Source organism: Lactuca sativa, chromosome 3, assembly GCF_002870075.4.
Source record: "Lactuca sativa cultivar Salinas chromosome 3, Lsat_Salinas_v11, whole genome shotgun sequence".
In the NCBI taxonomy this organism is placed as follows: domain Eukaryota; kingdom Viridiplantae; phylum Streptophyta; class Magnoliopsida; order Asterales; family Asteraceae; genus Lactuca; species Lactuca sativa.
The window spans coordinates 17,366,689-17,380,738 of NC_056625.2; the positions used below are offsets into that span (position 1 = coordinate 17,366,689).

Here is a 14,050-nt window from a genome sequence, read left to right on the forward strand (position 1 = left end):
GAGTAAAATTTGTTGACGGCATGATTATTGCTTTTCGTAGCTGTTTTATTGGAAGTTTTTTGTTTCTGTTCTTGGCTTATATGTCTCCATAACCATCGTTAACAATTTAGTAATATGATATTAAGACGGCTTATTAATTAAAAGTTCAATAATTTCATTTTCAAATCAGGTGCAAATTATTAATTACAAGATCTTTGAGAAGATTATAATTATTATTTAATTATTTCCATTACATATAATCGGTTTAATGATTATAATATTCTATATTATTATTACGGTATATATATAACTGTAATCATCATAATACATCATGGTTAAAACATTTATGTATTAAATAACAGCATAGTTGTTAGTATGAACTATGCAACTCATTTGCTAAAACTTACATATTACATCGTAGTTCATTATAAAGTAAAAATATCTTCCTATTGGTCTCAATTTTAAATTAATATAAGTAGGATGACATTTCGATATTTAAAGAACCTATACAATCAAATCAAAATCAAGTAATTAATATTGGGTACGTAGCCGGAGCGCCACCGGAAGCCAAAGAACCACCATGCAAAACCACCCCCCTCCACTTCACACACGGTTGACCTGCCGTCGCACATGGCCCAATCGTATATTTGCACTGATATACGCATGCAACATCGTAGCCATTCTTTATCACCAAACCACCATCCTCTTCCACACCACCAACACCACCGTCTCTGTACTCATGTTAGTGGCTGATATCGTCTTAGCTTTTATGTGGTTCACTCACCAAGGCTTTAGAATGAATCCGGTTCACCGGAGAACCTTCCCTGAAAACCTCCCAAAGGATGAGACCAAATATCCGGCCATGGATGTGTTCATATGCACGGCGGATCCCTACAAAGAACCACCAATGGTGGTGGTGAATACGGCTTTGTCAATCATGGCTTATGATTACCCGACAGAGAAATTGTCGGTTTATTTGTCAGACGATGGAGGCTCAAAACTTACACTGTTTGCTTTCATGGAAGCTGCTAAGTTTGCAAAACAATGGTTGCCATATTGCAAGAAGAACGGAATAATGGATAGATGTCCAGAAGCTCATTTTAGCTCCCACTACCCTCGCTTCCCTGAGACCCATGAAATCAAGGTCTTATTTATTATTATTATTATTATTATTATTATTATTATAATATAAAAAGTATTTATCAAAATTATCTTGTTACAAAAAATAAAGAAAATGACATATAATAAGATTTATGTTTTGGCATTTTACCTTTTACCCAAACTTAACATCATTGTATCTATCTATCTATCGTGAAACTTATCTACGAAAAGATTTGTGTGGTCGACCTAATCTTCACCAAAATCCAAACTTTTATTGCAGTCGATGTATGAGAGAATGAAAGTGAAAGTGGAAGAAAGTGTCGTATGTGGAAATGTTGATCTTGATGATGATGATGATAAGAAGTATGGCCATGTCTTCAACCATTGGAACACTGAATTCACACGTGTGGACCACCCGACCGTTGTCCAGGTTAGAATTGGGTCCAAAGAAAATTCATGTAGCTGCTAGAGCATTTAATTAGCTCATTCTAAAATTTATTATTTTTGGTATATAACGTATTCATCAGTTTAATTTACAGAAACTGGGTTTTATGCAAAAACAAATAAATAAATAAATAAATAAAAATGAAAATTTTATTAAAAGCTTGCAAGAAGAAGCTAGCAAAGTATCAATAAATTGGGTTATATGCATTATTCTCCATAATAAATCAAAATATTTTTGTTACATCTCTTTTTCTCGTTTATTTGAATACATGATATTTTCTAGAATTTTTTAATTTTTTATTTTACACTTGTCATTTTATTGTATTTTTTATTTTTTAAATTAAAATTCCACATTTAATATATAAGGTAATATATATGTAAGGTATTTATTAGAAAGGTTTATATATGTAATGTATTAAAGTCTCATTAATTTTAATAATTTAAATTTTTTTTCATTTTTCTTATAAATTTAAACTTCTCAAATTGTTAAAATTTCATATTTAATTTTTTTTAAATGAACTTATGTAATACATTAGTCTCACACCTAGTTTTCAATACACAACTTTTATTTTATAAAGCTTTTCTCACCAGCTATATTTTAAATGTTTAATAAAACTTTTCAAAAATATAATATTTGATATTGATCAAGTATATAGTTTTAGTAAATAAAATACGATAAACAAAAGTTCGATTTTTATTATTATTATTATTATTATTATTATTATTATTATTATTATTATTATTAATATATATATATATATATATATATATATATATATATATATATATATATATATATATATATGTTCAGGTTCATTTGAGACAATGCTAATTTTGTGAAACCGTGAGACGCAATATAAAAATAATTTTAAAATGCAAAATAAAAGGAAAATTCCAAAATTTCTTTTTTTAATTACTAGTTTTGTCACTTTAATTACCTAAAAAAATTAAAAAAAAAATTACCGTTTTCTTTGAAAAATAAATGAAATATTCTAATAAAATATTACACGATAAATATTCTAATGTGATTTTTAGAATATTAGAATATTCTACTAGATTTGTCATATGTAAAATATTATAATATTCTACTAGACTATATAAAAAAACGGTATTTTTTATTTTTATTTTTTGTTTTTTTTCGGAAAATATAAATGACGAAAAAAATATTTGAAAAAAATTAGAAAACTTTCAATTATTTTGCATTTAAAAATGTTTTTTTATCTACAAAATGAATGGTTAGGATGCAACTCAGGGTCTTACAAAATTAGGTTGTCTCACATGAATCTAACCTTTTATATATATATATATATATATATATATATATATATATATATATATATATATATATATATATATATATATATATATATATATATCACAAAATGACCAACAGACCACACGCAACGATATTTAAATAAGGCGACAAGAGAAGGTTGAAAAGAAATAGTTGCTGAAAAAAATACAATACAAAAAAGGTTTCTGCCCCACTAGTATTATCTTTCATAGATGTTTTTATATTATAACTTTCATTGATCTATAATATAAAACAATTTTTATATATAAATTATTTAATTATGTTTTAATTCGTTAATACAGCTCCATAAATTTTTACATGTATAAATGGTTCATAAAAGATGAAATTTATTATTTGGATTGGTAAAATAAATTTTGAGAATGTATTAAACATTATTGTGAAGGTCAGTAAAAAGTTCTTTATGTTAAATAAGTTCGTAAAAGAAAAATATGTGGTTGTATAAATATTTTCTTAAGCGTTTAAGATTTATATATAATAACATGTGTTTTCTATATGTAGTTGTTTGTGTCTATATATTGCAAAATATAAATGCCACGATGCTAATGTATGATGTGAACAGGTTTTGTTAAATGGCACTATAGACAACGATGTCCAAGGTAATGTGATGCCAAACCTTATTTATGTCTCACGGGAGAAACGGAAAGGCACACCTCACAGATTTAAGGCTGGTGCTCTTAATGTTTTGGTAAAAATACTTAACTGTTCGCATGTCTTTTCGAATTTGTGTAATATGTAAATACTTGTATAATGTTTCTTTTGTGTAATATGTAAATACTTGTATAATGTTTCTTTTGTTTGTTTCAGCTTCGTGTATCACATACCATGACAAATGCACCAATTGTCCTAACTATGGATTGTGACATGTACTCAAATGACCCAAAAACACCACTAGAAGCATTGTGTTACTTCTTAGACCCTTCAAAAGATTCTCAAAACATAGCATATATCCAATATCCTCAACTATTTCATGGGATCAATAAAGAAGATTTATACGGTGCTGAATTTAAATTCATATTCCAAATCAATATGACCGGGTTAGATGGTTTAATAGGCCCTTCTCATGCTGGCACTGGGTGTTTCTTCAGAAGAGGGGCCTTTTATGGAAAACCCTCATCATGTACATTTGAACAAAGTCAAAGTCAAAATCAAAGACAAGCAATCCAATCTAATGAAGTGTTGGCTCGAGCGCATGAGGTAGCTAGATGTGATTTTGAGGCTCAAACTGAATGGGGCTCCAAGGTATGTATATGAACTTTGTGCTTTAATATGTTATTGTTAGTATATCACACATTTCTATAAATGTTGGAGTTACCGCTCTATCCATAAGAGCTATGTTGAAGAGTTACCAACGACTTCAAATATATCTAACACTTATAATTATACACTAGCTAAGTTTCTTTATTGTTGTATAGTTAGGCTATCGATATGGATCATTGGTGGAGGACTTTTACACAGGATATCTTCTTCAATGTCAAGGATGGAGGTCCGTCTTTTGTTTACCAAAAAGACCAGCATTCTTAGGGGACGCACCCATGAACCTTCATGACTTGCTCAATCAAACCCAAAGATGGTCCATGGGGGTTTTAGATATGGCATTTTCGGAGTACAACCCAATTAACTATGGGTCCAAAATATTACCCTTTTTGCAAACCCTATGTTACCTTCATTATACCTTTTGGCCCATTTGGTGCATCCCGCTTTTTATCTATTCCATTTTACCGCAATTAGCCATCATCCACTCTTTTCCACTTTTTCCTAAGGTATCATGATTATATTATCAACTAAAAATCATAAAAATGAGTCCCAAAAGCATGTTAATTAGATTTTAACTACTTAAAATTTCATATATTATACAGGTTTCAAATCCATGGTGTTTGTTATATGTCTTCTCATTCATAGGAGCCTATTGTCAAGAATTATTTGAGTTCATACTAAGAGGTGGAACTCCACGAGGTTGGTTTAATAACCAAAGGGCGTGGATCATTCGATCTCTTTCAAGCTATATTTTTGGAGTAATCGAGTATACGCTAACGAAGTTACATGTATCTTCTTCTACATTTAATGTGACAAACAAAGTGATTGATAAAGAAGCCAATATAAGATATGAGAAAGGAATGATGGAATTTGGAGTGGAATCACCTTTCTTTTACCCTATATCAGTGGTTGCTTTGGTCAACCTTGTAGCGTTAATAGTTGGGATTATGAAAATGATCAAGAATGGAGGATTTGAGGACTTATTTGTACAACTCTTTTTGGTGGGTTTTGGAGTTTTAAATAGTTGGCCTATTTATGAAGCCATGTTCATTAGGAATGACCATGGAAGAATGCCACTAAAGATAACATTAAGATCAATTATCATTGCTTCAATGGTGTATCTCACCTCCCCTTTGGTCTTTTAGATTATGGTAGGCTTGTATTGTAACTTTCGATCCATCTCTTTTACTATCACTAATAAAATGTAAAAGATTGTATTTTAACAGTTTAATAGTTTAGAGATTTCATGATATGCACATGATTTATTTTGTTTATATGACTAGGTTTATAATTTTTTAGTATTATATTATCTTATGAATTAACTATATAAAAGGTTTTAGTATGATATTATTGTATGCAAAGTGGTAACTCACAATTAAGATATCTTTTACATAGTAATCACATTATGTTCTTCAATTTATAAAAACTAATTATAATTATAAAGTGAGTGCATTTTTTATTTGTAGTTGATCCTTTCAAACATAAATGTCTTATTTTTTTAAAACGGGGATTCTAGTCAATTCCTAAACTACTCCTAATTTCGCATATACCCCAGGGGGATTTGAACCCTTACCTCAAAAAGGGAGATAAAGACATGATATCATTGGGCTTCGACCTAGAAAATGCAAATAACACAAAACAAACATCAATTGGTTCAACATACTTCAACATAATTACTACTTTTGTAATAAATTATGCAAAAACCAATATATGGACTCATTTGCTATACTCTAGTGTTTGTTTGTTTTTTTTAAGCAAAAAATTATTAAGTTTGCGGACCATCTCTGCAACTCTCTGTAGCAGAAGAGGTGGACCAACGGTTGCAGACTATAATAAGAAACATGTTTGTTTTATAACATCTTCATGTTGCTGCAGATATTTAAAAAATAAAATAAAATTATTTTATATAACGAAAATAGTTTTTTTTAATACCGAAAATTTAATAATGTATGACATTTCAGCAAGAATTTATGATATTTCAGCAAAAAAAATAATGATATTTCAACAAGAAATTATCATTATTCACTATAAAAAAACGAAAAAAAAAACATTTAGAAAGAAAAAACCAAAAAAACGAGAAAATATATATATATATATATATATATATATATATATATATATATATATATATATATATATATATATATATATATATGTAAGACAATAATTCAACAACATATAATCAAGATTTCAGCAAGAAAAAAAGATGTTGAAAGAGGCAATACAAGTACTGCCCCAAACAGAACAAGCGCAAATGTTTTTTTACCCGGAAGACTTCTAAAAAACAAACAGTTGTGAGATGAAAAGTGTTGTGTGTGTGCTGCGCCGCGCAACAATAAGAGGTCTGAAGAGGTTTTTTACAAAAATAAAAAAACAAACAACGCCGACATCTCTTTTGGGAGTTGAAAGATTCCATCGAAATTGTAAATATATGTGCAATAGGTAGACAATTCCTCACCAACAACATCTAAATTCCATAAATAAAAAAAATAAATAAATAAAAAAAACAGATTATTTTTAAGTTTTAATACATTGAGTGACAAATGAAGACTTCTCCATGACTCCTTCACACATTCTCTTCTCTATTGGAAGTGCCTTATGTCAAGTCCATGGGTATATTCATTTATGTTGTCTTCTTTTTATGGCTGGTTACATAAAATGAGACATGTGATATTTTTTTACATCCAGTTCCTTTACATGCCACACATCTGTAGCAATGACCATATTTGTTTAGGAAAATACGCTTACATTAATGCAAAACTTCATAAATGGTCCATATGGTTTTTCAAATTCTGGGTTTTTGTAACATCCATAAAATTCAAGCCAATTTAAAACTTTTCAAGCATTAAAAAACCTTTAATTATTAAAATTTGTTTTCAAAATAGTTTCATATCAGAGTATCCCAGAAGTCAAATCATAAAAATGCAAGCAGGTGCACGATCACGCCTTCGCCTTCCCGCGATCATCTGAAGTACCTGAAACAAAATCTAAAACTGTAAACCCGAAGCTTAGTGAGTTCCCCCAAAATACCCATACAACAAATAACACACATATAATAACAACATACTATTGGCCCAATCAACCATCGGGTTGGAATGCCCCAGGCCCTCAACCATCGGGTTGGAATGCCAACATACTAGAGGTCCAATCATCCTCGGGATGGTATACCCTCAGCCCACAACCATCGGGTTGGAATGCTCGCATACTATGAGTCCAATCATCCTCGGGATAGAATACTTTTGGCCCACAACTATGGGGTGGAATGTCCTGGTCTATTGGCTTACACACAAAGCAGATAAGTCTCAACCACCAATCAATCATGCGGACATATATCAGATAATCACATAACAGTCTACAAACAAACATATTACTCTAAATATCACTAAGCATAACAACTTCCTATTTACGTGGATACCGATCTAACTGATCATAACCACATAGAAACATCTTATCTACCCAGGATACCGATCTAACAGATCATACTAATAATAAAGCAGGATAACAATCCAAAGGGCCGGTCTTGGTGCCTTCGACCTTTGAGTATAGTGAGGAAAAACTCACCTCACAATGTCAATTTGTAGTGATAAAATCAAACTCCCGAATCACAGCCACAAGCTCTACCACCTATAACCACCATAGGACCAGGTCCATCAAGATCCCAAATTACCAAAATACCCTCAAAAGTCCAACTAGTCAACCCTTAGTCAAAGTCAAAGTCAACAATCTATGTTGACCCAACTCGTCGAGTGCAGCTTATTGACTCGTCGAGTTCCTTCAGAACTCAAAGAATCGTGAAAATCCTAGTTAACTCGCTGAGTTTCCAAACAACTCGTCGAGTCCATGCAGTGTCTAAAATGTCGGGAAAACCCTGACCAACTCATCGAGTCAACTCACAACTCACCGAGTTCATGCAGAATCCATAAAGCGGGAAAACCCGTCTTAACTCGTCGAGTTGGCTATCCAACTCGTCAAGTTCTTTCAGCAATTTCTCATTCAGACATTTTTAAGCTATCCCAAAGATCCAAATTGTAGATCTAACCTCCTTGGGGATAGTTACCACATAAAGTTCAAAACTTTACGTGCATGCAAGGCCTTAAATGCCAAAACCAAGCTAAGGAATAGGTTTAAGCCAAAGAGAAGGGCCAAAGCTTGATAAATTTGATAATTTTATGACTATGAGGGATTAGAGGAGTCCAGATGTGAAGTTACAACTTCAGATCATGCTCAATACCATAAATGACCCACAAATATGATAGAAATGGCCTAAAACCCTTGAATGAGGAGATCTAACACTAGAATGATCAAGGTAACAAGTTGTTGCCTTTAAATGGAAGCCAATACGGAGTACGTATTGGATCTGCAAGCTTCTCCTTGATGCAAGCTCTTGAGTCTTGAAGCTTCTTTCACTAAAACCACCTTCTAAGCTTTTTACACACACAACATGAGGAGTAATACACGATTAGGGTTTTCTGAGGTCAAGGGGGCGATAAGAGAGACAGAGGGGGGTGTCTAATGAGACTTTAAATAGGGTGAAAAACCCTAGAAATTAGGGTTTCATATTCCAGCTCCAACTCGTCGAGTAAGTCCCAAAGTTCATGCATTGGATCCTTTTATACACGACGAGTTGGGGCATCCAACTCATCGAACAGGTCTAAAAACATAAATATAAAACTTTGAAATTCATACCTGAGAGTCGGGGTGTTATAATTCTCCCCCACTTGAACTAGACTTCGTCCTCGAAGTTTGTTCGATGAACAACTCCGAATACTGCTCCCGCATCTTTGCCTCCGGCTCTCAAGTCCACTCGGATCCCCTCCGGTGCTGCCAATGTACCATTACCAAAGGTATCTCCTTGTTTCGTAGAACCTTGATTTTCCTTTCTAAAATGTCCACTAGCCTCTCTACGTGATTCAGGTGATCATCAAAAATGCAGTCGCTTGCCCAATTCTTCATGGAACTTTTGCCAGAAACAGGAGGTGAACCGAACATCACAGTCTGACACAATAGAGACCGGAACTCCATGGCGAGCAACGATCTCACGGATATACACATCAGCCAGCTTCCCGGCCGATGAGCTCTCACGGATGGGCAGAAAATGGGCACTCTTGGTCAGTCGATCCACGATAACCCATATCACATTATATCCCTTCGCCGTCCTCGGTGGCTTGGTGATAAAATCCATCGTGATCTTCTTCCATTTCCACATGTGAATCTCCATAGGCTACAGCTTGTCATGCGGCCTCTAGTGCTCGGCCTTGACCATCCTGCAGGTCAAGCACCTCTCGACGTACCAAGAAATCTCTCTCTTCATGCACGGCCACCAGTAGCTCAAACTCAGATCCCGGTACATCCTGGTGGCCCCGGGGTGAATAGATAAACGAGACTTATGAGCCTCCTCCAACACAATTTGTCTGACCCCACCAGACATCGGAACCCATACCCGACCATATCGGGTCAACAATCCCTGACTATCCTGCACAAATCGGGTGTTCTCGGCCCTAATCCTCTCAAGCTTCCAGTTTTCGTACCGTATACCCTCAGCCTAAGCTTCTCTAGTCAAGCTCACAAGTGAAGAATCCATTTATATCCTCATACATGCAGCTGGAACAGAAGATCCAACTGACTTGGGGCTCAGGGCGTCCGCAACCACATTCGCTTTACCATGATGGTAAAGGATCTTGTAGTCATAGTCCTTGACTACGTTAAGCCACCTGTGTCATCTCATGTTCAGGTTCGGCTTATCCATAATGTGTCTCAAACTCTTGTGGTCCATGTATATGGTACAACGAACCCCATAGAGATAATGTCTCCAAATCTTGAGAGCGAAAACCACCGCTCCCAACTTTAGATCGTGTGTGGGATATCTCGTCTCGTGCGGCCCCAGCTGCTGCGATGCATATGCTATCACATGTCCTCTCTGCATAAGGACTGATCCCAATCCGGTGATCGATGCATCACAAAACACCACAAAATCCTCGACTCCCTCAGGGAGTGTCAACACTGGCGCATCGCAAATTCGCCGCCACAATGTCACGAATGCGGTCTGCTGCTCAGGGCCCCATCGGAAATCCACCCCCTTCCTCGTCAGGCGAGTGAGAGGTACCACAATCTTGGAGAAATCTTGTATGAATTTCTGGTAGTACCCTGTCAATCCCAAGAAGCTCTTGATGTCTGAGGGATATTCCAGAATCTCCCACTGCATAACTGCCTCGCTCTTGGCCGGATCGACCAAAATCTCGTCCTGGTTAATGAGATGTCCAAGGAACTGAACCTCTCGTAACCAAAACTCGCACTTCGAGAACTTGGCATACAACCACTCTCGCCTCTAAACCCCCGGTAGCTCATGGAGATGCTCCTCATGTTGCTCTCTGGTCTTGGAGTACACCAAGATATCATTTATGAACACGATGACCGAGCGATCGAGCATCAGTCTGCAGAACCAGTTCATCAGGTCCATAAACACTGTCGGTGCATTGGTGAGCCCAAACGGCATCACCACGAACTCGTAATGCCCATAACGAGTCATGAACGTAGTCTTCTCCATTTCCTCCTCCCTAACCCTTACCTGATGGTACCCAAACCTCAAGTCTATCTTGGAGAACCAAGATGCTCCCTGCAGCTGATCAAAAAGATCATCTATCCGGTTCTTCACTGTCAACTTGTTCAACTCCCGGTAGTCAATGCACATCCGGTGTGAACCATCCTTCTTCCTAACAAAGAGAATCGATGCTCCCCACGGGGAACTGCTCGGACAAATGAAATGCTTGCCCAGCAGTTCCTACAGATGAGATGACAGCTCCTGCATCTCTGGTGATGCCAATCGGTACGACGCTTTAGCGATAGGGGACGCACCTAGCACTAGGTCGATCATGAACTCGACCTGTCGTAGGCACTCGGAGTAACTCCTCCGAAAACACATCAGCGAACTCTCTAACAACTGGAACATCTGCAACCGAAACCTGATCCCTGACCCGCGTATCCACCACATATGCTAAGTAACCCACACACCTGTGCTGAATATATTTCCAAGCCCTGGCAGCCGAGAAAAACCATGATCCCAATCTGGTGCCCTCGCCATAGATAATCAGTTTCCCCCCCCCCCCCCCCCCCCACTTGGGGTTCGAACTACCACCCGCTAACCCTCGCAATTGATCATGGCACAGAAGTGACTAAGCCAGTCCATACCCACAATCACGCACACATCCCCCATGGAAATTAGAATCAAGTCTATCAGGAAAGATACCCTGAAGATCTCCATCACGCAACCCCGATAGACTAAAGAAGAAGAAATCTCGTGTTCGTTGGCGATAGAGACTCGCAACGAACACTCTAACTCTCCTAATGGCAAACTGAACTCCCTACTGAATGACTGAGAGAAAAATGAACGACTCGCCCCCGAGTCAAATAATACCAAAGTAGGTAAAAAGTTCACTAGAAATGTACCTAATCATACGTACAAACACATAAGCATAAAACATGTATAATCAATAAGATAAATGATAGAAACATACCAGAAACCACATCTGGTGCTGTCCTGGCCTCCTCGACTGTAAGCTGGAAAGCGTGTCCCCGAGCCTTCAGACGCTTTGCTCTTACCCTGACTCCCGTCAGTAATCCTCAGTGTAGCTGGTGCAGGAGCCTGCACCGGCTTGGCAGCTAATAGGGGACACTGGCCTTCATATGGCCCACCAGCTCACAATGATAACAAAATATGAACCCAAAAGCCGGAGTCTTCTGTCTACAATCCCTAGCAATGTGGCCCTGCTTGCCACACTTGTGGCACCCGCTACCAGATCGGCAAACCCCCGAATGAGCCTTGTCGTACTTCCCACAAGTGCGGTCGGGCTGACCTCCAGACCTGGAAACAACGGTCTTGGACCGCTTTGGCGCCGACTATGACTGCGGAAGGACCTGCCTCAGCTCCCGTAACTATAACTCGATTTCAAGATCACGCCGCCTAGCGTCCTCCTGTAACTCCAGCAGTGTATCACAACGTAGGGTAGCAACAAACTGACGGATATCAATATTGAGCATACTCAGATAACGTGTCATCTGAGACTGCTCAGAAGCAAACTCCAGGCAAAACATCGTCCTCTCAGTAAACAAGCGGGTGATCTCGGTCACCGTCTTTGTACCTTGTCTCAGATCCAAAAACTCATGTGACAGCCGCTCGTGCTCGACTCGTGGAATGTAGAGAGCGCAAAACATCTCCCTTAACTACTCCCAAGTAATCGCAGCTCTTTGATCATCAGTATACGATCCAGTAATCAATCTTCATCAGTCCTTTGCTCCAGACCTCAGCAGGTTCAAAGCACATCTAACCTTTTGGTTAGCTGGACATAAGCACATGAAGAAACATCCATCCACATCCGACAACCACCTCATGGCTATGATAGGGTCCTGAGTCCCATCGAACGTCGGGGGCTTCATGTTATCGAAGTCCCGGTATTGAAAAGCCTGCCATGTACCCGCACCTGCAGCCGCCATGGCTGCGGAGGCTGCAGTAGTCGCAATCTCAACAATGGTTGCGTATCTATCATGAAAATACTCTATCATGAAGGTCTTGATAGACCAAACATCTCCAGAATCGGACCCCAGAAAATCTTGACCACCTCCTCATGGATGATATCCCTGACATGATCCTCTATCAATGTTGGCCTATCCTGGCTGCCAGCTCCTGGTCCTGACCCAGTTCTGATGTTGAATCGCCTCGTAACCACCATACTGAAAATACACCAGGAAAATATCAGATAATCCGCATAAACAACAGGGAACCAACTCCCAACTCAACCCTAGGGGTTGTGACTTCCTTGCTACGCGTATGGGTCTTGTGCATTCAGTAGTACGGGCTCATACTACCTTCCACACCTACCCATATTCTCATCAAGTATCATCACAATTCCCTAACAATATACATAAGCATATACTTGCTCCTAGAGGAAGGCTAAACATCATATAACTGGCCGACTGACCCCACACAACTCATCCATGAAACTTCCACCAACCCTGCAGCCTAGTATATGCTAGCCATATATAACGTTGGACCCTATAGACACCCGAATATCTGACCCTACCCTAAGCCCTTCATCAAACAAGAACAAGAAATAAGGTCAAACCAAACATTCTCGGGCTAAAAGATCTTAATTATGTACAACTATGATACATACACCAAGTAACTATAGTAAGGATGTCAATTTCATATAAAGAAAACCCTAGGCTATCAGGCATCATATAATCAAGCAGTTCTATCATGCAATTCCTGAAGATCCCTAGCCTATCACTAGCATGTTGTTATAACATATCACAATATCATATATCCGTATGGTAATTTGGGGTTTACTTACTGGCTATGGTTGATCGTACACTCTGCATCCTCCTTTAATATTTTGAAAACCATTTTGAAAATCTTTTCCTTAGTTTGAGACTGGATTCACATGAGTGTTCCTCCAATTCACTCAAACTAAGTCTCTGATACCAACTTGTAACATCCATAAAATTCAAGCCTATTTAAAACTTTTCAAGCATTCAAAAACCTTTAATTATTACAATTTGTTTTCAAAATAGTTTCATATCAAAGTATCCTAGAAGTCAAATCATAAAACTGTGAGGAGGTGCACGATCACGCCTTCATCTTCCCGTGATCATCTGAAGTACCTGAAACAAAATCCAAAACTGCAAGCCCGAAGCTTAGTGAGTTCCTCCAAAATAACCATACAACAAATAACACAAATATAATAACAACATACTATGGGCCTAATCAACCATCAGGTTGGAATGCCCCAGACTCTCAACCATCGGGTTGGAATGTCAACATACTATGGGTCCAATCATCCTTGGGATGGTATACCCTCGGCCCACAACCATCGGGTTGGAATGCCTACATATTATGAGTCCAATGATCCTCGGGATGGAATACTCTCGACCCACAACCATCGGGGGGAATACCCTGGTCTGTTG

General features: G+C 37.4%; 1 protein-coding gene and 1 long non-coding RNA gene across 3 annotated transcripts; one reads left to right on the forward strand and one right to left on the reverse strand.

Annotated features, from left to right (window-relative positions):
• Positions 1-311: 311 nt before the first annotated feature.
• LOC111893772 (uncharacterized) lies at positions 312-1,123 on the reverse strand. The gene is made up of 2 exons (XR_002850947.2): positions 985-1,123; positions 312-870 (listed from the first exon to the last, which is right to left on the reverse strand). It is a non-coding gene; the product is annotated as an uncharacterized LOC111893772 (long non-coding RNA).
• On the forward strand, positions 560-5,345 carry LOC111893771 (cellulose synthase-like protein G2). 2 transcript variants are annotated; one of them, XM_023889853.2, is made up of 6 exons: positions 560-1,123; positions 1,361-1,510; positions 3,399-3,524; positions 3,644-4,078; positions 4,252-4,599; positions 4,696-5,345. In XM_023889853.2, the coding sequence occupies exons 1-6, from the start codon at positions 560-562 to the stop codon at positions 5,236-5,238; spliced, it is 2,166 nt and encodes a 721-aa protein (XP_023745621.1). In that variant the 3' UTR covers positions 5,239-5,345. The 2 variants fall into 2 exon arrangements, with proteins under 2 accessions (XP_023745621.1, XP_023745622.1); XM_023889854.3 differs by lacking the exon at positions 4,696-5,345 and having other exon boundaries at positions 4,256-4,512.
• Positions 5,346-14,050: the final 8,705 nt, after the last annotated feature.